We start from the raw sequence: 21596 nt of genomic DNA on the forward strand, positions 1-21596 counted from the left end.
CCAGGTTGTGTTTTCTGCAAGCGGTTGGTTGGGTTTAAGGACGGTGTTGTGTAAGGGGGAGTAGTCAGATCTCTTCACCTGTTTTTCATGCATCATTCAGTGAAAATCATTGGCACATAATATATTTAATGACGCTGTACTACGAATTTAAGTAATGTTCTCTATGTTTTCTGGGGTTTTTTCCCTAAAACTTCATCAGAACCGCAAAGAAATAAAACTGCTGCAGTTTTATTAGCAAAATTTGACATTTCCTTAAAATTGGTTACAGGAAAAACAAATTAGGCTTATTAAAATGTTGGAGTCAGATCGTGACACTTGGAGGTTGGAGCTGATTTGCTTGGCGTTTCAACTGCTCAAATGTGTTCCGTTTTTATCTCTGAAAACTTCATGTCTCCTCCTCCAAGACCTTTTATGAAGAACCACAGTCTCAACTCGTCCATATCTACTTAGCAGACCTGTAAGTCAGGAAATAACATCAACTTTATTTGTATAGCACCTTTCATGCTAAGATTCTAGCTCAAAGTGCTTTTCAACAAAATGTGAAATCACGTTGAGAGGAAAATGAAAAGACAAAACTAGAATGCATATAAGATGGAAAATAGGACCACAAATTCAAGTGAAATGCATAAAATAGAGAGCGCTAGAATAGCCTTCCTATCAAAGCTGCAACTTCACGGTACGAAGGCTAAAGCTGTGCATGGATTCGGTAAATAAACTAAAGTTGTTGTGCAACAAAGAAATCAGTTGGTTCTGTGTTTCAGCTTGTAATATCAAGCAGGCCCAGCTGATGGGCCTCAGTACGCAGCCTGAAGTATCTGGCTTATTAATAAATCTTAGATCTGTTCCAGGGTTCAGTATGAGACCTTCTGAATGTTCTGCAACATTCAGATACGTATGTAGTCGGTGCCTCGCATGACTGACTGATCGTCTGTACGCTAAAAGGACCTGCAGCTCACAAGAGTCACACAATAACAGCGGAATTGGTGCTAAAGATCAGGAAGAGCTGCCTGTCTGCTGGCAGAGATACTCGCATTTTCTCTTATTGTTTGTGTAGGGACAGTCACGTGTTTCGGCTGAAAGGAAAGCAGTTATATGTTCCTTAGAACAAGCAAATAACACTGTTTCTAAAAGGGGAGATGGGCAGACTCGCCCACACACCACCTGTTAAGTGGCAGCTCGCAGTATTCTACAGTAGGCATGTAGCCATCCTCGCAGAGAAGATGAAGGGACATGTCAGGAGTTAGCCTTTGTGGTTGAAATAGACGGATGAAGAGAATCTTGAAGAAGCTCCAGACATGACACAGCAGGACACCGAGGCATGTGGCTGAAGAGAGACGCAATGTTCAGTGTTAAAAACACATTCTGGTACCAGCTGTAAAGCTTTAACACACAAGCATAAGTTAAAATGTTCTTAAGTGTGCCAAACTGCATCGAGGGAGAAAAAAAACAACATGTTTGTTGCACCACATGGTTGCATATCCTGCCACAAGCTGACACGCTGGGGTGCAAGCTTCTGTTTTCGGAGGAAGTGGTACTCTGAAGACTCAATTCAAAGTTTGGTCCACCTGCACCGTGTTTGTGCTCGTGATCGTCCCCTGGGGCGAGATTTGCTCAGCGTTGCTTATTTTTGGTTTACACGAATTGGCTGTGATGTCAGAAGTACTTCCTCATCCTCTCGGCACGGGTCAAGTTTAGCCTGAGAGATTCTCCTGAGTCCTTCCTGTTGTTCTGCGAGAGGTGGAAGAGGTTTGGAGCCAGCAGATGAGGAAGAGGAGGAGGAGGAGGAGGGTGGTGGGGGGCTTCTCTGTTGCATCCCTCCTCTTAATACAATAGGGCTTCTCTGGATGACAGATGCTGCTTAACCCGCTCTGACCCAGAGAGCCGGGACGGTTCAGCTGAGTGACAGGCCCACAGAGGCCCCGCTCTGCCTAAACTGCACAGGACGCTGTCCACCAACAAGGGAAGGAACTGTCTCTTTGGGCAACCCCCTGGCGTAATATATGTCTTTCTGAAGAGAAGACTTAAGAGTAGAGAAGGACACCCACTTCTGCTATCTTGTCCTGTTGAGTAAAATATTGAGACAAATTGAGTGCTAAATCACTGCAAAGCCGAGTGGTATTGTGACAGTGCTTGAAAGCCTGTAGACTGTCCATTGTCATGACGTCGCCTCGGCAGCAGCTCTGAGCTGCATTTATCATCACTGAGAACTCAGGGGGAGAGGGACCATGCCATCAGTTTGTCATACTTAACTTGTCTGTCTCCGTTTGAGAAGCCCGTAGACGGCTCGCAGGAAATTAATCACAAGGGTATTACAGTGAGAACAATGCAATACTCTCTCCTGACTTTTTCCACAGATACTCTCCTGTTTCTTGTGTTGTTAATAGGTTTGTTACACACCAGTTGCAAGATGAATCCTCGTGTTTTACAGAGCAGTGACAGCAGCTGTGACTAAACCAGGTTTGATATGCAAACACTGTCTGGGTAAAGTAATGATGCTACATCCAGTTCCAGCACAGATATGGAGGCAGTTCTCCAGTGGCCAGGAAACACACACACACACACACACACACACACACACACACACACACACACACTTACACTTACACTTACTTCCAATCAAGCTAAATAACTCACACTTGCATAGGCCCCGTCTCTCCCTGCACCCTGAGCCGTGGATGGCCTCAGCCTTGACGCGGTCCTCCAGGTGCAGGTTGAGCCTGTAGCGGCTTCTGAAAACAGGAGTTTGCCTCCTATTTTTAGCGTGTTTTCTTCTTATCAGTTCCATCAGAAACAATTTTGAGCAGCATGTATGGAGAAGTCAGGCAACACAGAAGAGAACATCTGCTTTCCTTGAGGTCTTTATTGTATTGAAACCAACACACACTATGAATGTAATGGCTTGCCTCAGATTTTTCTTTTCTTTCATCTTCCCTTTGGATTTTTACAAAAGAGGGTAACCATCAGCCTAATTTTACTGATTAAAATCAAAGTACTTCCCTTGTATGTTTTGCCAGTACAGACTTCCAGGCTTGATGCCATCAGTCCTCTCTCTGACACCAGCCACTAGGTGGCACTGTGTCTGTTTGGTAAAAGTCCTCTTGGTTTCCCCCCCTCAAGCTGTCTGACACCAAATTCTCGCTTAAAGCCCACGGTACACAATGTCGGAAAGGAATAACCTAATATGGTGTTCTCCTTTCACCAAAGAAAATATCCACGGTGAATGAAAGCACATTTTGTTCCGCAGCTCCACCTGGTTCACAGCCAACAGCAACTCGGGGCTTTATTTGAAATAAAGTTCATCTTAGATACTCTGAATATGATTTATTTTACACTGAAGCAGGATTGTATTTTTCATTAATATATCAACCAGCAGATCAGAAAATTCTGCTCACACACAATAAATAATAATGTCAGGTAACAATGGAGGAGACATAAGGTCATGATGTGTAAAAAAACAACAACAACAACAAACAGACGTGTACCAGGGAGCTTGATTAGGACATAATCTGGATTAAAACTTTACAAAGGAAATAATTTATGATAATTATTATTACTATTCGTAGCAGTAGCATTTATTGGTGGTAATAATAATAATAATAATAATTATCATAATAATTATAACAATTTTACATCAGTTTTTCAGATCCCTTGTGTTGATGGACCTGCGTTTGTCCTTAAAATCACACGATCACCAGGATACCATCTATTTATATTTATATATAACTAACTTATCTATATCTCAGTTTTAGCACCACAGGTATTTTTTTTAAGACCGTGGAATAAATGACTTATCAATTAATGTTGCAGAAAAGAATCTATAATGCCAACTTTAAATAAATTCCATTGATTATTGGTCCAGAGACACCACATCATCCACATGATTTAGTTCTGATTGGGTTTTAAGGAGGAATTTCACAGCTGGGACAGAAACACCCACCAGACAGGTGGGATTTTGATTCGTCCCAAAAGACGCACAGTAATAAAGTCAAAGGTATACGTTCATCTGATGATTAGCTAATGAGTTCAGATTACAAACTATGTTCTGATCAGTCAGCTTCACAAATCAATATACCGAGGCAACTTTGGAGGGTTCTATTATTCAAGCTGATTTAGGACTGAAGCTTTCAGGTGTGTCTGCTCATCCACATCTGGTAGACATGAAAACACACCAGAGCACGGATCAATACAGGAGTGCAAAACAGGTTTATTCATGAGTGTCACACTCTAAATTCTTGCTTATTTCACAACCATTCCTGTGCATTATTATCTGTTCTTACTTTCCACATTCAAAACCAAACTTCATATTGGAAAAATACTTTGGCTGCATCCAGTTCAAATTATCTGATGGGAATGAATGTGAAAACTCTGGTGATCAGATGTGGTTCGAGATGTGAAAGCCTGATTTACACAGAGGGGTTCACGAGCTCATTGACTCCGCGGACCACCTTAAAAACGTTTGTCCCGCCCTTCAAGTCGTCTATTGTCTCTCCGATTGGTTGAATCCTCGCGGATGGAAGTGGCTGCAGAAATGCAAAACTTGTTGCTGGCTCCTCCGGACTCGTTGGTCTCACACAGCGCCAAGCGGCAGATCGAGAGGAGTGTGAGTGTGTCTGTGAATCTCTTCCAAGTGCGCGCGTTCTCTCTCTGTCTTTCTCTCTCTGTCTCTGTCTCTCTCTCTCTCTCTCTCTCTCTCTCTCTGTCTCTCCCTCTCTTTCGCGCACACACACACACACACACACACACACACACACACACATACACACATAACCAGACAAGACTAGAGGGACTCACACATCAGGAGTGAAGCGTAAAGAAGGGATCTACGGTGCCAAGCTTGACTGCACGGCGCGTTACCGGCAGGCAGCGGAGGGGAGGATGCTGTCACGCCGCTCCGTGGTTGTGGAGTGCGGGTAGTGCACGCCGCACAGCTCCGGGATCAGCAGACGCTCCGGTTCTCCGGTGCTGCGCTTGGAGAGCACCGATCGTGGACTTTACGCTGGACCCTGCTTTACGCTTTCTCCGCAATCATCGAGAGTTTAAAGGACATTAGTGGACATTTTTATCTGAAGAGAGATTTGATTTTCGTTGAGGTCGTTCTGACCACACGGCACCAGTTGGACTTCTCTCCAGCATGGGACCTTCTATGAAAAGTCGCCGTGGAGCATTTGACGGTGGGCTGGAATATTAACTGATATGACTGAAATATCTTCTATGTGGTCGCGTCTCGGATGTTTTTGTGCCATGTTTGCTCAGAGGAAACGCGCGCACAACTTTGGAATATTATAGTCCTCTCGTGCATCAAGTGAAATAACAGTGTTGACAATTTGAAAGAAAAAGATCAGCCAAGTCCTCGCATAAATACGGGACAGAGTTTACGTTTGGACTCAGCCTGCCCCCTCTTTCCTCCGCGTCCTTGAAGAAGTTGAAAAACAAAACAATTCACACACCCCAATGAGAACTTTCCCGGTGAGTGTTAACATTTAACGTTAATAGAACATTTAATCAGGAGTGTGGTATACACACCTTTTGATTGTTTGATTTTTTTCTTTTTTTTGTTGTTGTTTTTCGGGGGCAGACTGAAAAACAGTGTCGATGTCTGGCAAACTTGCCGTCATGTGGGATTAATTGCAGGGGAGTATGTTTGGGCTGGAGAAGTTTGGTTCTCAGATTAATAGCAGAAACCCTGGCCAGTCAGAGAGAAACATAAACCAACCGAGACTGAACATGGGCTCCCATTATAAAAGTCCCGGTTTTCACGCTGGAGGCCCGCCGGGAACCGTGGAGCCCGGCATGGGCCCTCTGAGTGACACGCAAATGCTTGGGCTCAATATGAACATGAACGGAGAGCAGTACGGGGGTTTTCACACGCGGGGCCACTCGGACATGCATGCAGGCGGAGGACTTCAGCAGCAGCAGCAGCAGCAGCAGCAAGGACCCATGCATGGATTTTTTAACAACCAGCAACCTCATCAAGGACATCCTCACGGCCATCAACCTCATCCCCACCAACATCACCCTCACTTCGGTGGGAATTTTGGAGGCCCAGAGACAGGGTCGTCATGCCTGCATGGTGCCAGGCTAATGGGCTACAACAACAATGCCATGGGACCACAGCAGGGCTTTGGGGAGGGATTTGATCCTCTTGCTGAGGGACAGGCGGGGGATGGCTTCCCCCAGCAGCAGCAGCAGCAGCAACAACAACGGCCTGGTAATATGCCTGACTTTCAACATCACGGGCCTCCCAGCGGCAGCCATGCTGTCCCTGCACCTTGTCTCCCCCTGGACCAGTCGCCTAACAGGGCAGCATCCTTCCACGGCCTCCCTTCCTCCTCTTCATCCTCCTCTGATTCACATGGCCTGGAGCCCAGGCGGATGCCCAATCAGGGAGCTGTGGAGGGATTAGAATATAACTTCCCCAGTGATCCTCCATCTGGACATTTTGATGTACCTGTATTTTCCCCTTCAGATTCAGACTCTCAATTACCCCATTTTGGCCCAGGAAGGCCAGTCCCTAGTGGGAATTTCCCAGGGAACCCTGGTATGCCACGGACACCGGGTATGCAGGGCATCTCTAAGGGACACCAGCCACCACCACAGCCCCAGCAGCCTCAACACGGAGTGTTTTTTGAACGTTTTGGGAATGGCCGGAAGGTGCCCGTGGGAATGGACCCGGGGGTCAATGCGAGACATCCTCTCATGCAGCAGCAACAACAGGCTGGTTTGATAGCCAGACAGAACTCATGCCCCCCTGGCCTCCCCCGACCCCCTCAGACTGAGCCTGGCTCCACTAACCCTAACATTCTGGACGGAGGGGTCATGATGCCTGGCCAACACAACCAGTTTGAATATCCCATTCACAGACTGGAAAATAGGGGTCTGCACCCCTATGGGGACCCCATGTTTAATATGCAACAGCCAGCTCCTCTCCCCTCCCAGCAGCCCCCAAATCAGAGGCTGCAACACTTTGACTCTCCATATATGAACATGGCAAAAAGGCCCAGATTTGACTTTCCTAATGCGCATGGCGGTGAAGGCTGGTGTGGTGGCATGGAAAACCACCTCTCTCCCTCTGCCTACCCCGGCCTGCCTGGAGAGTTCACCCCTCCTGTGAGTGAAGGTTTCCCACCAGGCCCCCTGCAACATACAGGGCCCGAGCAGCAGTCTCTGCAGCAGCGCCAGAATGCAGCCATGATGATAAAACAGATGGCTTCTCGCAACCAGCAGCAGAGGATGAGGCAGCCCAGTCTGCAGCAGCTGGGTCACCACGGTGATGTCCCCCCTGGCCCAATGGGTCATGGCGGCCCAGTTGGGAGCATGCCTCAGCCCAGCTTTGAAAGGGAGAATGGTGGCAGGATGTCTAACATTGATGGTCAAAATCCTCATGTAACTCAGGAGAACTCCTGGTTCCAAGGGTCCCACCCTCCAGGGGAGATGATGTCACGACGTATGGGTGGAGCGGGTAATGAATCAGGGCCCCATGACATGGGGCTACAGCAGAATGGGGCTGGGATGATGTTTAGACCGGGCATGGGCATGCAGGAGCCTATGAGAATACCAGGAGATGGGCATGTGCAGGCTCTCCATTCCCCAGGCATGCACTCGCAGTTCAGTGGCAACATGGGCAACCTGTCACAAATGCAGTCTCCAGGAGCAGGAGGAGGAACGGGGCACCCGAATGCACCAGCAGAGAGGCGGCCAGCTGACTTCCCTGCACCTCCAATGGGAGCACAGCCAACTTTTCCCTATGGAGGGGCTAACCGTCAGGGGCCAGCCCACAGTGTTCCCCAGGGGGTGAGCACCTCACCGGGGAGCTACCCTACCCAGTCTGAGTTTCCCTCAGGCCAGCGGTCATCTGTTAGCAAGCTGGGAGCTCTGTCTCTTGGGAATTTCAGCAAAACCAGTGCTAAAGACAGTGTTTTTGGCCAGAGCTGCCTAGCGGCCCTTTCCACGGCCTGCCAAAACATGATCGCTAGCCTTGGGGCTCCCAATCTCAATGTAACATTCAACAAGAAGAACCAAAATGAGGGCAAGCGAAAACTGAGTCAGACCGAGCAGGACATTAATAGCAGCACATCTAATGGGACTGGCAGTGCTGGTCCTGAATATTTTCAGAGCAGCACTTCCCAGAACAGCCAGATGCCTGGCACTGGGAATAGCAACTCTAAGCCTGCAAGTCAAAGTCAGACGGTGCAGGGGGAAGCCAGTGCCCTCTCCCCAAATTACAACATGGACGCTACCCCGTGCAGTGAGGGGAAGGCAACAACAGGGAGTGGGAGAGGGAGAGGGAGGAGAAAAAGAGACAGTGGACATGTGAGCCCTGGAATTTTTTTTTCCTCTGACAATGGTAACCCTGTTGTAAGTCCAGGCCAGCAAACCCCCTCAGCTGGCGTTGGGGAGAGGGGTGGGGGCACGCCCCATGAGAAACACCTCCAATCACCCTCATGGGGAAAAGGAGGTGACCTAATGTTGGGGGACCAGGCTGACCTGATGTCATCCCTGGACAGTGGCATTCAAAGTGTTGCCAAGTCTGACAGTAGCTCACCACGGGTGGACTTTCCTGACGATGTCAGTATCCACTATGGCAACGAAGACGAGGTGTCCTCCAGCTCAGACGCAGGAGGGTCTTCAGCCACCAAGTCTAACCGCAGCCCTATGATCACCGGCTCACCCAAAATGCAAAGAAGTGATCATGGGTTGATAAATGGACAGAAGCCCCTCAGCATGGGCATTAATAATCATACTACCTCAACACCAGACAGCTATGGACTTGGTGCTGGTGGGGGAACAGGGGCCAGTGGGGTGAGCCACCCGGGGACACCTGGGGTGGAGCAGGTACGCACCCCATCCAGCACCTCTGGTCAGGAAGAAATCCATCCTCTGGAGATCCTGCAGGCCCAGATACAGCTACAGCGGCAGCAGTTCAGCATCTCTGAGGACCAGCCGCTGGCCATGAAGAATGGCAAGAAGAATGGCGACTGTCCCTCTCAGAACGGAGACAATGAGCTGGCGAGCTGCAGCCCTGATGCTGGGAAGGGCTCAATGGGCACTATTGACCTTGACACCCTCATGGCAGAGCAGCACGCCACCTGGTACGTGCCCAGTGACAAGGCCATGATGGATGGGTCAGAGGATGACAAGGCCATGGGACCCTGGGAAAAAAACAAGAGCCAAAACAACAGTAAAGAAGGTAAATGAAACTCCTTTAATGTACTTTCTCTCCCCCCTGTCTGTCTCTCTCTGTCACACGCAACATAGAAGTAAGTGAAGAGTTTGCTTATTGTCCGATTATATTTTCTCTCTTCAAATGATTTTTTATTTGACATTAAATGCAGTGTAAAATGGTGAAATATTCTGGTAACGACGGCCTTTTGTACATTTATTGCGGGCAGAAGGCAGCTTTCTGTGTTATATCTCAGAGAGACGTTTCAGGCATTCAAGGTTGAAAAGACCTGGGCTTTTTTTTTTTCTTTTCAAATAAATGTTAAATAATATTGGAAAAAATATATAAATATATATGATCGGAATTGAGCGTTTTTAAACCCACCTGACTTCTTTAACGTTTTCCACAGTGTGTTTTTGTAGGTTCCTCCATTGTGGATGCATTTCAAAAGAACACCTCGAGAAAAGTAAACATTTCCTGCGGTTCTTTATCTCGGTTTTCAGGGTGAACAACTACATTGAGAAGATTAATAGCGTTTTGAGGATGTGCGTTTACGCAGCGGGGTTTCCCTCGCCTTGTTACGTATTTGTTTTTGTTATTACCATGGAAGAATGCAGAGCTGCTGAAAACCTACAGCATCCCACGTTAGGCTGAAACTATTAGGTTTTTTTTTTTTTTTTAAATAGTTACAAATAAAAATAATTCTGAAATCCTATTAAAGTAGTATTTTTATTAGACTGTTAATAACATTTAAATATGATGCGAATTATTGTTTTGTTGTTCAGTGATATTCTGTCACTTATTAAATTACTGTAAACAATTAAATTATTTGAAATCAATCCGTAGTTCCAAACACATCATCAAAGTTTTTCTAGAAAAGTAGAAAATAACCTCATGGATCAGACGCAGTATTTGGCGGTGATTTAAAAACACGTACACAAAATATAATTTTTATTGAGACTGCAGACATTTGGACATTTTTACTAATGTTTTATCTAAATATTTTCCGTTCTGCTGCAGAGACATAAAATTACATAATATTGGTAAATAATTAAAACAGAATGATAATAATAATGATAATCATAACAATAATAAAACGATATTAATTTCTTAATTAAAATATTTTAGTTATTAATTTGAGTTGCTTTTCAAAAACTGGTATTCGTGCACTTTCATTATATTTTCTTCTCATGAGAATTAGAAGTTGTGGTTGTTAGAAGAAGCGAATGTGAGGCAGGATGTCGTCGCTGCTCTGTGAAAAAGTCCGAGCGGGACTTTATCACGGCGAAGGACCGATGGCCTGAGGACGCATAGATATATGATAGTGTGTGTGTGTGTGTGTGTGTGTGTGTGTGTGTGTGTGTGTGTGTGCGCGCGCGCGCCCGCGTGTGTGTGCGCGCGCGTGCGAGTGCGTGTGGAAGGGCGATCTAGAGCGTCTCCAGCGCCTCTTTGTTCTGATCAGCGCGGGCAGAGAGGGGCGGGGGCGCGGGCGCGCGGCGCAGTCTGGTCTCAGTGCGCATTGTTTATATGAGAGGCAGCTCAGGGTGGCGGGTAGTAACGCTGATGCTCTTACTTCCGTCCAGCTCTGTAACTTATCACGTGGCTAATATCACCGGTCACGCCACATTTAGATGAACAGAGCACTGCCATTATCCTTGTTGCATTGACCTCCGCGTTCCAGCGACTGGTCTCAGCACCTCAGCTTTCTCCTGGAGAAATCACAAGATCCCCGGACATTGTGACTTTTGTAATCCACTGATTTATTCCAATGGTCATTCACCTTTCTGCTGATATATGATACATCAGTGCCACAGGGGTGTCAACCTACTTCTGATGCTATAGGGAGTGATATTCTTCTGTGATAGGAGGGGTAGCAAAACCCGAAACTGTCAGAGAGTCAGACACTCTCGCCCTGTTGCATGCACACAATCTCTCCTCTCCTTACTCTCCTCTCCTCTCCTCTCCTCTCCTCTCCTCTCCTCTCCTCTCCTCTCTTTTCTCACAGCCCTCCCTGCATGGGCATGAGGCATGCAGCTCTGGAGCGATCGATAGCTAGTTAGCACAAATCACGGCTCCTGACAGTTTTTCATTTGAGTGCTTCAGACAGCAAAGATGAAAAAATGGTGGAGGTGTATTTGGGAGGGGTTGGGGGGGGGGGTTTGAGATTGAATCTGATGCTGGGGCTACACAGAGGGGAGCGAAATAACATAATAATTTAAGATAAGTCATAGCCCACAGTGTAGTTCCATAGGAGGCAACATCCCACAGGCTTTTTACTGCAAAAATATCCACCTCAACCAGTCAGTCCAGTTTGAAGTCGTCATTCCTGTGAAAGAAAGAAAGAGAAAAAAGTCACTTGGTAGTTTTGTTACTTAAAAACAGACCACTTGTTTAGCTCATTACCTCTGACGATAAATCTGCAAACATATATGTATATATACATATATTATATATATGTGTATATATATATATACATATATTATATATGTGTGTGTGTGTATATATATATATATATATATATATATATATATATATATATATGTATATGTATGTATAAAATCAATTTTAGAAGGATTTAATTGATCCATCTATTTACAGCGGCTGACTTATTTCCATTTAGAACAGTAGATTACATTTAACAAAAAAGTATCAGATGACGTAACATTTTTTTTTGCAGTCCAACTGTTGTGAAATGTATGAATCAAATATGTCAGTTGAGAAAATAGTTTTCTGCATTGGTACATGAAATTCATTTTTATGTACAGTGTCGCCCCCCCCCTCCAAGATGAAATAGAGCTGTTTGTCGTCAGTGTTTAGTTGACAGCTTCAGGTCTATTTTTTTATGTTAGTATTTTTTAAAAATATTATTGACATACAGTTCGGCAATAATCAATGATCAATACATTCGTTAAACACTGATATTTTTAAACCTCATTAATAAATATGAAAATGTAGAAGTTGTTATAAAATTGAAATGTAAGAGATCTAATGTTTTCTGATTTAATTTTTTTTTATCTACGTCTGTTTTAGATGATTTTGAAACTTAGTTTTAGTGTTTCTTTTGGGTGGAAGGTCTGTCGTCAGATAACAAATGAATGTTTTTGTGATTGTGTGTTCTCGCTCTTTCATGGACTTTCAGGATGTTAACATGAGGCAATACTGTTATTGCAGAGGAGTTTCCCTCAGCTGATAGCAGCGGGGGGGGGGGGGGGCAAGGGTCAGTCAGGTTGTGTATCATGAATTTTCTCTTTTTTGAGTGCAGCTTCCCTGAAACTGCTCAGTTTGATGTTTGAAGCCCACTCCTGCTAATTTGGTTGCCAGGTGTGTTTGTGTCAGAGCTGCAGCAACTCATCTGATTTGAAGTGTAGAAATTCACCAACGCTCTCTAGTTAACTTCTGAGTTTTTACATATGCAGAAAACAAACTCAAATGTGTCTATTTGCAGAGGAGCTGTGAGGAGACGGTTGTGCGCTGCAGGATTGGCCCCCATTTTGGAACCCATATTTGGCCCCCTTTTTCCTGTGACAGCAAGTTTTTTACAGAAGCGCAGTTGTACTTGCCACTGGAAATGATGGTGTGCTGTAGTACAGCATCTCATGCTCCCGAGGATGGAAGGAGTTGAGGTGTTCATAAGTAACTCTCCCCTCTACAGTGTCAGTTAATATTATTTCCCCCCCTTTTCACAAAAAAAACGTCTCCTACGCTCTTCCTCTTCCCTTCTCGTCTCTTCTGACCGTTCATTTGGGAACTCGTGCAAAGTCGTGATAACAGGCAAGCAGCAGGCGTAGGAAGTGATTCAGTTATTTTTATGTTCACTGTTTTTTTGCCACACACTCTCTTTTCTTCTTCTTTAGCGCAGTTAAAATACTTCACAGTTGACCTTATGGAATAGTTTCACTCTTCACTCTGAGTAATAAGTCCTTAAACAGCTCTGATAATGATCAAATCTCTGTCGGTCTGACTTTGACAGGTTTGAAAAGAGGGAACTTGCATCTTACAATAGCTGCTAGAAAGCACTTTAATCCACAGAAAGAACCGTATTGATATTCCACCATAGAGAACAATCCTGTGAGACTACCTGCCTTTGACATTTCAGTGCGATAACAACCCCACAAATCACACCGGTAATTTCTATTTCCTTTTTCTAAAAAAAGAAGAAAGTGATTGGCACATGCTTGCATGTGGAAAAAAACAGCTCGGGGCAGTCCATGTTCTTTACCTGTCATTACAAGGTGTTTCATATTGACTTTTTCGACAACACACATCCATAAAGCTTGTCTCTCTCTCACACACACTCACACACACACACACACACACACACACACACACACACACACACACACACACACACACACACACGCACACCTCTGTACTGCAGGAGGCTAATGATAATCATTATGATAATAATCGCAATTAGTCTTGGTTATATTGCTTCCAAAACTCATAATTCCTCCTCAGGTAAGTTGACTTAGTTATTGACAGGTCCATCAGGGCTAAAAAGACAGCTAGTGAACGTCTACGTGGAAATGGTTTTAGCGCCATAAATGCTTTGTGATAGACAAGTGTGTTCTTCTTTTGAGTAAATGTTCTCTGTTTCGGCCGGGGAAAAAATAAAAACATATTTAAACTTTTTTCCCTCCTGCTGTTTGTCTGTCTGTCTGTCAGCAGGATTACACAGAAACTAACCAGGCAAATTTTAATGAAACTTGGTGTAGGTGTGTAAAATTGGCTAAGGAGGAACCCATTAAATATTGGGGCAGATCCAATTAACTTGGCGAAAAACAGCATGTTTTTACATTCGCCTTGGCGGAGCTGTGCGCTCTACTTCGAGTTCCTTTTTGTTTCCTGCTGTTTCCGAGTCTATGTATTTGTGCGTCTGTGTGTGTGAGTGTGTGAGTGTGTACGTGCATGCGCACACTGCCGTGCATGTGAGTTTAGGATGAAGGGCAGGTTTGTAGACACTGTAACTTGATAGTGTGGATTTGTCAGCTGTAGACATAAAGTTTGATTTATTTCGACTCGGTGTCAGACTCCCAGCTTCACCCCCCGATCTCAGGTGTCTTGCTCACTGCAACACACTCACTTAAATCTAATGTGCTGAAAATATTTAAGAGTATTTACTTGACCTGTAAATACTGTTGGACTGAAAACACCTTCCCTGTGTGTAAAGTGTTGAGAATTTAAAACTGCGTGTGTGTGAGTGTGTGTGTGTGTGTGTGTGTGAGAGACGGTGAGCTACAGTGACAGTAGAAGGAAGCTTCTTAAAGGAGCTTGCTTGTGACTGATGAAGGGACAAAGAGAGGAATAAAGGTGTCAGGCCTTTTGGTTGTTGGATTTTTTATTTTTATGGGGGGGGTTTGCAGCTCATCCAGCATTTTGTTTTCCCGTGGGAGATGGGTGTGAGAATAAAATAAAACTTGCCTCAGCATGTGGTAAATATTCTCCCTGGATGGAGCCGGGAATGGGATGGTGAATTTATCTAGAAGAATGAGTAGCTCCAAATCTCTGATAGTGGATGAGTGTGTGTGTGTGTGTGTGTGTGTGTGTGTGTGTGTGTGTGTGTGTGTGTGTGTGTGTGTGTGTGTGTGTGTGTGTCATGTGCTTCTGAATACTGGTACAAATACACTAGTTTGGTTCAAAGCTCCTGGAAAGGTGTCTTGGCTTTTTGTGTTGCACCTTTTAAAAGGTGTGTTTCAGCTTTCCGGAGGTGTAGCTGTTGTCACTTTGCCAGTAGCGGTCATGTTATTCGTTATGCAGGTAGTTGTCAGGTGCCTTTAATTTGTTTGAGGAACTGACAAATGAGTTATGACACTGGAGCTGTTTCACTAGTCGACTCATAAAGTGAGAGAGGACAGATAGAGAAAGTTGTTAAGTGGCTATCTGATTTTTTTTTTTTTTTTTGCATTTATAAAAATATTTTAAAAAATGAATGTTTACCTGATTAAAGAATAAATCTGCTACACTCACCACAAGTTCATTTTTTAAATTAGTTAACATTAATATTATAAGTATGCCCCCCCTCGATTATTATACAGCAGAAAAAGAAACATTTCTCAATGTCGCTTTTAGAATTAAACATATTAAATGATTGTGATTAAAGTTAGATAGCCAAACTTTTGATGAGTACCTGGAACCTAAATTTCTAAATATGCACACTATTGTTTTTTTTTGTTTTTTTTAAAATCCAATTCAAATAAACTTGAAGTTTTTTGGTGTTTTTGTTTGTGGTTGACCTTCTCCAGGAAGGTGACAGTGTAGATGTTTGCTGCAGTGTGCTGAAACAAAATAGAGACAGTGAAGTAGATCAATACGTCAGTGACTTGGATGACATACTGGACAGGTCCGAGACATGGCTGTGAGTTATGAAGGAGGCACTAAATCACTTCCTATGTCCTGATTTGTGTCTGGTTTCCTGAGCACTTCTTGTGGCCCGAGGGGTGTGTGTGTATGTGTGTGTGTGTGTGTGTGTGAGTGCGTTTTGAGGGGATGGGAAAGGGTGTGTTGTTGGAGAGGGAAGGTAACAAATGCTGAGGGCAAAGCCTGCCTGGGCAAGTTTTTTTTTTTTTCCTCTTTTCTTTTCTTCCTTTATGTTGCAGGCCAGAGAACAGAGAGGAAATTCAAACCAAAATAACCCCTGTGCCCTGGCCTGAGAAATGTGCCCCCCTGGTCCCTGCAGATATCCTCCCTGCTCTGAGGGAAAGGTCACAGTTTGGGAGTTTGTGGGGGGAGTTGAAGGGAACCTCCTTCTAACCCGAGTGCACGGGAGGCGTCATTAAGACTTGCTTGAATATACAGTACCTGGGCTTCAGGATATGATTTGATTTCCTATTAATTACTGCTGGTTATATTTCCACTTGGATAACCTGACATTTCTATGACTGCTGTGATTTTTTCTCCAGTTCTCCTCCTGTGGAGTTTTATTTTATCACTTGAAATGAGACTTTTCTTGCGGATAGTGACGGACGTTTTGTGCTGACAAAGACGGACTCCTCACACAAGGCCGGAGTGCTAGTTGTTATGCTAAAGGAATCTGACCTGATGTCACGCACTGTCATAGGAGCTGAGACCTTTGGGTGTTTTTGTCAGTGAGCGGAGCCTTCTGATTGGGCTGCTTGGTGTTCAGAGAGGATAGGGTCACGGCCCCGGGAGCATAAGGTCAAAGGTGAAGTGTCGTCATGGAAGTAGAGCTTGGGATAGATAGGGCAGAAGCTTGCCACATGAGGTTCTGGAGCCTGGGAAATCAATGTGACAGCTTTGAGGAACTGGCAGCAAAAAAAAAAAAAAAAAAAAAAGAAAGAAAAAAAGAAATTTTAAACCCTCTCAAACACACTTTTTCTTTTGTCATTAAAAAATAGATTTCTTGTGTTACTTTTCTTTTTTTTTGCAGATAGTCAAAATACACATGTCAACTTCAAAGGTTCTAGCTTTTAGTATTAATTGAAAAAATACTGTAAAACACATTATTAAATTGCTAGAAAATAGAGTCTCCGAGCAGCCGTTGTTTACCACCTCGCACTGCTTCGAGTGTGTCGAGTGTGTGTGGTGTGACATGTAAACTCGTGTCAGGCCGTCAGCTCCCAGACACATTGGTGTCATCCAGACAACCAGAGCTGTGCCGTCATGGCATCCGAAGCTCTGCTCATCTTTGTAAATCGTCTCTGGCTGTGTGTGTGTGTGTGTGTGTGTGTGTGTAAGTGTGTGTGTGTAGATGCCTCTACCGTTTGTGTATGTGTGTGGGGGTATCATCATCACTATTACAAATGCCACACTGGGGGCGGAGGAGGGTGAAAGATATAACGATATAAGTGCATCACATTAAATTGTGTATTTACGTAACACATCACTGTGGTAATCTCCTCTGTCTGTAATGTGGTTAAGGATATTTAGGTGTTGGTGGCTCGGCGCAGCTGCTGTTGCTCTTCTCTTTTTATTAGGTATTTTCCCCCTCTCTTGTTGATGCTAAGCGCTTGTTCCCCTCAGATGAATAGGCTATTATTGAGATATTACCATGGATATGAATCCTGTGTTAGTCAGTGAAAAGCCATAACAAGATAGATCATATTGAAAAAAAAAAGAAGAAGATATTTCCCTGCTTGTAAAATGTCACGGTGATTTGGGATTTAGACTTGTGTGATGTAGAATTTCACACTGTCGTTTCCACTTTTGAACGAACACGCTGCCATGGATAATGCTTTCAATTTAAGTGCAGTGTCTTGATTTTTCCATAAAAATCACATGCGTTGAATCCCCTTCAGCTAATTTATAATACTGGGTATTATATTTTAATCCCGTAGAGGTCAAGTGTTTGGCTTGCTTTGGTAGCTTTTCAATGTGCTGTTAATTGAAAAGTGCATTGAAACAAGTAGCAATCGAGTAGGACAAAAAAGTGTTCGCTTTCATGGCAAAATAATCTTTTTAGTTTAAAGAAAAGAAAAAGAAAACCTGTCATAACCTGGAAATATAACATTTGATATTTTTGAGGAAGAAGAGAGAGTTATCAGGACTGTAATCAGACTTCTGTGTATTTTTTTGTCTCCATTCTTGCTGTGCAGCCTCGTGATGTGCCTCACTGTGATCGTATGAGTGTGTATGCACATCTATATGTATGCAGGCGTGAGTGTGTGTGTGCAGCAGCTGAGGGGTTGGTGTGGATATGGCAGCGGCAGTAGCTGGCGTGTTGTGTGTTTTTGGCTGCACATGTTGTCAGTTTGCTGTGTGTCAGCAGTGAGCCAGGGGAACGCTTGGCTGCCTATTCAGGCCGCCGTGGACCCTGCTGTGCCCAGCTAGCATGAGCTGCTGGCGGGTGCTGGAGGGCACAGCGCCGGGGTGAGGGAGTGTGAGTGGGCTGAGGGAGATGATACTGGCAGGGGGCTGGGAGCCGCCATGCTGAGGTGTATAACTGGACCCTCTGGCAAATGTTAGATCTTGTCACTGCCACCACCAACACTGCTCTAAATCCTCATTTCTCCATCACCCCCTGCACCCTCAGCCCCCTCTTGTCCTTGAGAGAGAGGGAGAGAGAGAAATTTACAGAAGCTGGCAGTCAGAGAGACAAACGAAAAAAGAAACAACAGGAGGCTTGGCTGTCTGACCTTTTACCAAATCCCCCACTTTTCCATTCCAGTGGTCGCAGTCCAGACAGGCTGGGGGGCAGCCTGCCTCACTGCCTGCATGTCTGCCTGCCTCTCTTGGTTGTCCTAGCTGCCTGGCCTGGTCTGCCTTGGCCTTCTCCTCCATTCCTGTGTTTTTTTCTAACACCGTGTCACTGCTGCCCTGAGGTTTGTGTGAGAAGCGAGGGGGAGATGAAAACAGGAAACAAAGAAATGTTTAAGTAGCAGAGAAATATGAGCTATAAAGTGAGAATAGGGTTGTGGAGGATACGAGGGTTCCTCTCAAGTGAGCAGCCGACTCACTGCAGTATTGTATGTGTGCCCAGACTGTCGTCTATCACAGCTTCTCCCCTCTCTGACACATGTAACTCAGCTTGTCAGAGCTGTTTTCTGCCTGTCTCTACACCACGTTGTCCCTGCACCTTAAAGCTTTCACAGAGCACTGATCTGTTCCAAGCATCCACTCGGAGCAAGGCAGAGCTATGTTTCCTGTGAAAAGGAGATGGGAGAATAATCGGACTGATGTTAGTAAAGGATCCCTAATACCTTCACACACACATCCTCTGGGCTCGCTTGGAGGCAAAACCCAAAGCACACCATGCAACACTGGTGTCACAACACATAGCCCGTACGTTACTGCTTTGCTAGCTGCTATGTAGCTCTCCCTCCTGTTGTATTCTTCCTAACTTTTTCTCATCTCTGCTCCTCCATGCTGCAGTCTGCACTATACTGGCAGATGAGGTGTGACGCCATGCTCTTATGTATAGTTTAGCAAGCACTTCTTTTCCTCGTCAGTCTTCCCCTCAACTTAGTTTTTCATGACATGACACAAAGTGATTTTTCTCCATATGTGAGGCATGCATCGCAGGCGTCAGCAACAGAGTTTTTTTTAATCATGTACAATCAACCTGTATAATGGCTTTCTAGGAGCTTGATGCAACCATTTAATATGAGACGACACGTCTCGGTGACACGGGGTCGATACCGTGGCACGGTCATTATAGCAGTAAATTGGGTCAAGAAGGGTTAAAGGCCAGTTTTGTCACTGCACTTTGACCCTTCTGATCGGGGGTCACACAGGAGCCTTGCACATTTGTACGCCTGCCTGAGGGAAAATGAATGTGTACAGTTGTGTTTTCATGTTTGGCTATCAGGTCTGAGGAGGAGTGCGAGGAGAGGAGGTCATTTTAACGGGGAGGTTGGAGGGTGTTGAATTCATTTCACAGTGCAGATTTAGAGTGGGATGTGACAATAACACTGATTGAATTAAAAGTGGGTGTTTCAAATCTGCCAGTTGCTGAATGTTACTTTTCAGTTTGTTTTTTTCTTTTCTTTTTTTTTTGTGCGTGTGTGTGCGTCCAGTCTCAATTAACCTTTTCCTCTCTGTGCTTTTCTGCAGAATCCGATCTGTCCCAGAACAAGGCTGTAGCCGGGGCCTCTGGGGCTGGAGGAGGTGGGAACAGTGGAGGGAACCACCTGCAGTGCCTGTCCGTTCACTGCACAGATGAGCTGGGGGACAGTAAGGGTCGAGGGGGGCCCGTCTCCTCATGGCGCTCTCTCCACTCTGATATTTCCAACCGATTCGGGACATTTGTGGCGGCACTGACTTGAATGCAACGCTGGCCCTGCAGGAAGACGTAATTTAGAAGGAACGCTCCATAGACAAATAATGATGATAAAGATTGATGATGAAGATGATGATGATGACGACGACGATGATGATAAGGTGTCGGTGAGCAACTGCAAGCACCTCTTGCCTGTTCAGGGAGAGAAAGACATTTATACTCTTAAATGCAAATGTACACACACGCACGTCCACACTTGCACACACATAAACACACACACACACACACACACGCAGGCACACACAGACACACATGCATACACATACACACACCATGTTTTTTCTGACACATGCAGTCACACTTGAGGACTCTCTCTCACATACTGCTGGACAATACAGCGCGGGCTCCTCTCAACCATGCCCACATCTGGAAAACCTCAAATCTATATATATATTTTTTTCCTTTATTTTCTTTTTCTTTTTTGAAGAAAAATAAAGAAATGTCAAAGGATGAGATGGAAAAAGCAGAAGAAACCGAGATATTCAGTTGCCACTGGCTGTGATTGTGTATCAAGAGTTGAGACTTGTGACGCATCTGATGTGTGACAGTCTTATGATCCTTGTTGCTTGTTACGGCCCGTCTGCTCTCACTTAGCGCTCTAATATCGATATTATCCTTCCAGTTAAAGCAGCTTTACTGTTTGTTGCTCTAAATTTGAGCTAAGTTGTATTATTTTTTATCCTTCCACACTCAAATGGGGCCTGCCGGTTCGATAGAAGTGACCTGATTACAGACACAGAGGGTGAATAAGCATGAATGTAACTCTGTTTTGTTTTGTTTTTTTAATATGAACATAATTGTTTGCCTTTTTGTCATTGACTTCATTTGCTGCTGTTAAAACCATATCATTCTCTTCTCTCGCTCCTCTCCTCTCTTCTCTTGCTCTTTTCTCACCCGTCTCTTGTCTTCTTGCTCTTGTCTTCTTCATCAGCTGCACAAGCTCAACCGCTTGCGTACAATTCAGCCAATGGGAACTGAAAGGGAGGATTGTTTAATAAGGGAATTGAAAAAACAAACAAAAAAAACAAACGACTATTGCACATGTATAATAAGAGAAAAATTGCTGTGTGTTAGGCAATCTTGTAATCTTTAAATAAAGCTTCTGTTGAATTTGAATTTCTGAAACAATAGATGGAGGACTGTGACGGCAATGAACTGATTTTTGTTTTTTTGTTTACTTTTTTAAAATAAGTAAAGTGCAGTCGTCTGTTTTCCTGCATATTGTATATATCTGTATATGTTTTATTGAGTAACTAAATAACAATAAATATGATGTTAAAGGTGGCATTGGTGTTTATTATTCCTTGGAACTCTCAGACGTTATTAGTCACAGCAGCAAACATTCAATCAAAAATATATGTGCAGTGTCATATACTATACAAAATGTAACACACACTCAGGTTTTATACAGTGGTGTAGTGTGCACCCAGAGGATCATCAGTCAATGGAATACGCAGACACTATATTCCAAGTGACAGATATGACAAGGAAGTTGTGAACTGACGCACACGAGCTGACAGCATGCAGGAGCTCTGTGCCATATTAAAACCAGAAGCAAAAATATTAGAAAATAGCTTCCCGGTGGATTAAGAAGCCAAGATGATTAATTCCGTGAACACCTGCTCATTTCAGACTCCGACGTCTTTGCTCCACTCCCAACACCTCTAATGAATCAGCAATTATACAATAACTTAATATCAC

The 21596-nt window shown here is 44.4% G+C and overlaps 1 protein-coding gene across 1 annotated transcript; it reads left to right on the forward strand.

Moving 5' to 3' along the window:
• The first annotated feature begins 4574 nt into the window (after positions 1-4574).
• On the forward strand, positions 4575-21179 carry mn1b (MN1 proto-oncogene, transcriptional regulator b). The gene is made up of 3 exons (XM_086207196.1): positions 4575-5466; positions 5576-9187; positions 19670-21179. The coding sequence occupies exons 2-3, from the start codon at positions 5638-5640 to the stop codon at positions 19879-19881; spliced, it is 3762 nt and encodes a 1253-aa protein (XP_086063322.1). The 5' UTR covers positions 4575-5466; positions 5576-5637; the 3' UTR covers positions 19882-21179.
• The last annotated feature ends 417 nt before the right edge of the window (positions 21180-21596 follow it).

This window comes from Aulostomus chinensis, chromosome 6 (genome assembly GCF_037954235.1).
Source record: "Aulostomus chinensis isolate RoL2024-O1b breed Wild chromosome 6, RoL_Achi_v1.0, whole genome shotgun sequence".
Classification (NCBI taxonomy): Eukaryota; Metazoa; Chordata; class Actinopteri; order Syngnathiformes; family Aulostomidae; genus Aulostomus; species Aulostomus chinensis.

What these genes read in the sequence shown, in the direction of transcription:
- mn1b (XM_086207196.1), top strand. Translation starts at nt 5,638, where the DNA reads ATGTTTGGGCTGGAGAAGTTTGGTTCTCAGATTAATAGCAGAAACCCT. An exon ending in CCAAAACAACAGTAAAGAAG is followed by an intron (nt 9,188 to 19,669) that starts GTAAATGAAACT and finishes GCTTTTCTGCAG; the next exon opens with AATCCGATCTGTCCCAGAAC.